This window comes from Penaeus chinensis, chromosome 6, assembly GCF_019202785.1.
Source record: "Penaeus chinensis breed Huanghai No. 1 chromosome 6, ASM1920278v2, whole genome shotgun sequence".
Classification (NCBI taxonomy): domain Eukaryota; kingdom Metazoa; phylum Arthropoda; class Malacostraca; order Decapoda; family Penaeidae; genus Penaeus; species Penaeus chinensis.
Window position 1 is genome coordinate 21,775,999 of NC_061824.1, and position 2,140 is coordinate 21,778,138.

A 2,140-nucleotide genomic window follows, 5' to 3' on the forward strand; every position below is an offset into this window, starting at 1 on the left:
TTGTGCGAAGCTTATATATATATATATATATATATATATATATATATATATATATATATATGTGTGTGTGTGTGTGTGTGTGTGTGTGTGTGTGTGGGTGGGCGTATATGTATGTAAAACAACGTTTATGCACATATCGTAACATTGGTATAGTGTGCTGCAGGCGAATTCACATCCTCTCACTGTTTGGGAAAGACACAACAACATTTTGTGTATTACAGTATTGGAACTCAATTTAAAACATCGGTATATTGGAGAATACACAAGAATCGCATCCGGTACGTTCATACGATGCGCATTTGTTTTTCATGAATGCCCGTTTTCTGTTGATGTTGGCGTCTATAGCGCGAGTAGCGTGACGCAGGCTCCTGACTGGCGTAGTTGTCAGTGGTGAATCAGAGTCTGGTGGGAGTGTTCGATCTTTCGACTCCGGCTTCATAGCACGTGTACAATGGGATCTTTAAACATGATTTGTGTAAGGAAAGAATATTTTTGGATTCTGTTCTTCTATGCTGCACTGACCGGTGAGTACCTTAAAACTTGACATTTTATAAGTAGCATCAAAGTTAGCCGATTTGTTATATATTTTATATTGTCCTCAGGTGCCGGGTAGAAGCCCTTTAAAAATGGAGGTACGTTGTGATTTAAATGCCGCTTAGGATGCTTTCTGCCGGCTATTGGGCATACATTATTTGAAATAAGAGTTTTGGCGCGCCAGACAGAGCTCTGGGCCTGCAGGACGGGGGAGTTGTAGGCTGGAGCTGGTCGCTACACAAACTATTGATTAGGAAACGCCCCGTCTGAGAGAGGGGGAATCCCTTTTGCGTGGGTACTGTCCTGGGCCGATGATCATCCCTTGCATCACTTTATGACAGAGCGAGACAGTATCCTTTTACCTTCCGTGTGGACAGATGGTCTTCCGCCGCCTGTGAGACCTGGGTCGGAATCGAGCCCCGTCGCGCCAGACGAAAGGCTCAAAAAGAGGATAAATAGCTTCGGAAAAGTTAACTAGCTTTCTAAAGGAAATAATGAAACGATGTGAAGCTGGCCTAAGGCTTCTTTTGGACTTGGGCAAAGTTTTGAAATGTATTATAATGTAGTTTAAAATAAATTGAATGTATATTTGTGCAACGCGTCTAAAGGCCTCCGGAGGAAAATAAACCAGAATAAATTCTGCTGAACAAAGCTAGTGTTCATTGTGTGCATGATTTATGGCAAAGCCTCGATATCAGTCGCCAGGTCAATGGAAAGCGCGGAAAGATCACTATAACGGGGTTTGCCCACGCAAACCCGCGTCTCGCGGGGCAATGGCCCCGAAAGAGTGAAAGAGAAGAGAAAGATAGAGACAGAGAACACAGCGAGAAAACAAGGAAAAGGGAAACTAGAAAATGAGCTGAAATAATACAGCTCGAGGAAATGACGCTGACATGTGAAGGAAACCGTAATTATGACCACGAATAAATAGATAAAAAGTAAAAAAAAAACGTTGTAATATTTGACACAGGAAGTTATTAAGAGAAAGTAAGAGCATCAGATCTGTGTGTGTGTGTGTGTGCATGTGCGTGTGCGTGTGCGTGTGCGTGTGCGTGTGCGTGTATGTGTATGTGTATGTGTATGTGTATGTGTATGTGTATGTGTATGTGTATGTGTATGTGTATATGTGTGTGTGTGTGTGTGTGTGTGTGTGTGTGTGTGTGTGTGTGTGTGTGTGTGTGTGTGTGTGTGTGTGTGTGTGTGCGCGCGTGCCCGCGATCTCGTTCAGCCCCCTTGCCTTTCAAGCTGATTATCGTTTAGCCCCTTTTCTGTTGACAGAATAAAATTGTTATTGTATTGACAGATGTTGGGTGTTGTGTCAGTGGTCGGTGCCCACGGTACCTCGAGGTGTACGTGGTAATGCTGGGCAAGGAGAGTCAGGGAAAGTGACTGGGTAAAAATAAAATTATATAGATAATTCGCTCCTACACATGATCGAGTTTTGTATAAGTTCGCGATTATTATCAATATGTGTTATTAATTAGGATTTAATTGGAAATCAAATAATCAAGTCGACTCTCGGCGCTCTCCATTGAGGAAGGTCTGGATGCCTCGCACTGTCTATATTTAATGGTCGGCTGATGGAGAGCTTTACAATGTCAACAGT

General features: G+C 42.9%; 1 protein-coding gene across 1 annotated transcript in view; it reads left to right on the forward strand.

The window, feature by feature from the left end:
- Positions 1-373: 373 nt before the first annotated feature.
- The window catches only part of LOC125026611, a 48,653-nt gene continuing 46,886 nt past the window's right edge, over positions 374-2,140 (forward strand). Inside the window, exon 1 of the mRNA XM_047615174.1 lies at positions 374-524. Within this exon, the coding sequence (XP_047471130.1) occupies positions 452-524 (73 nt within the window). The 5' untranslated portion in view covers positions 374-451. The remainder of the gene's footprint in view (positions 525-2,140) is intronic.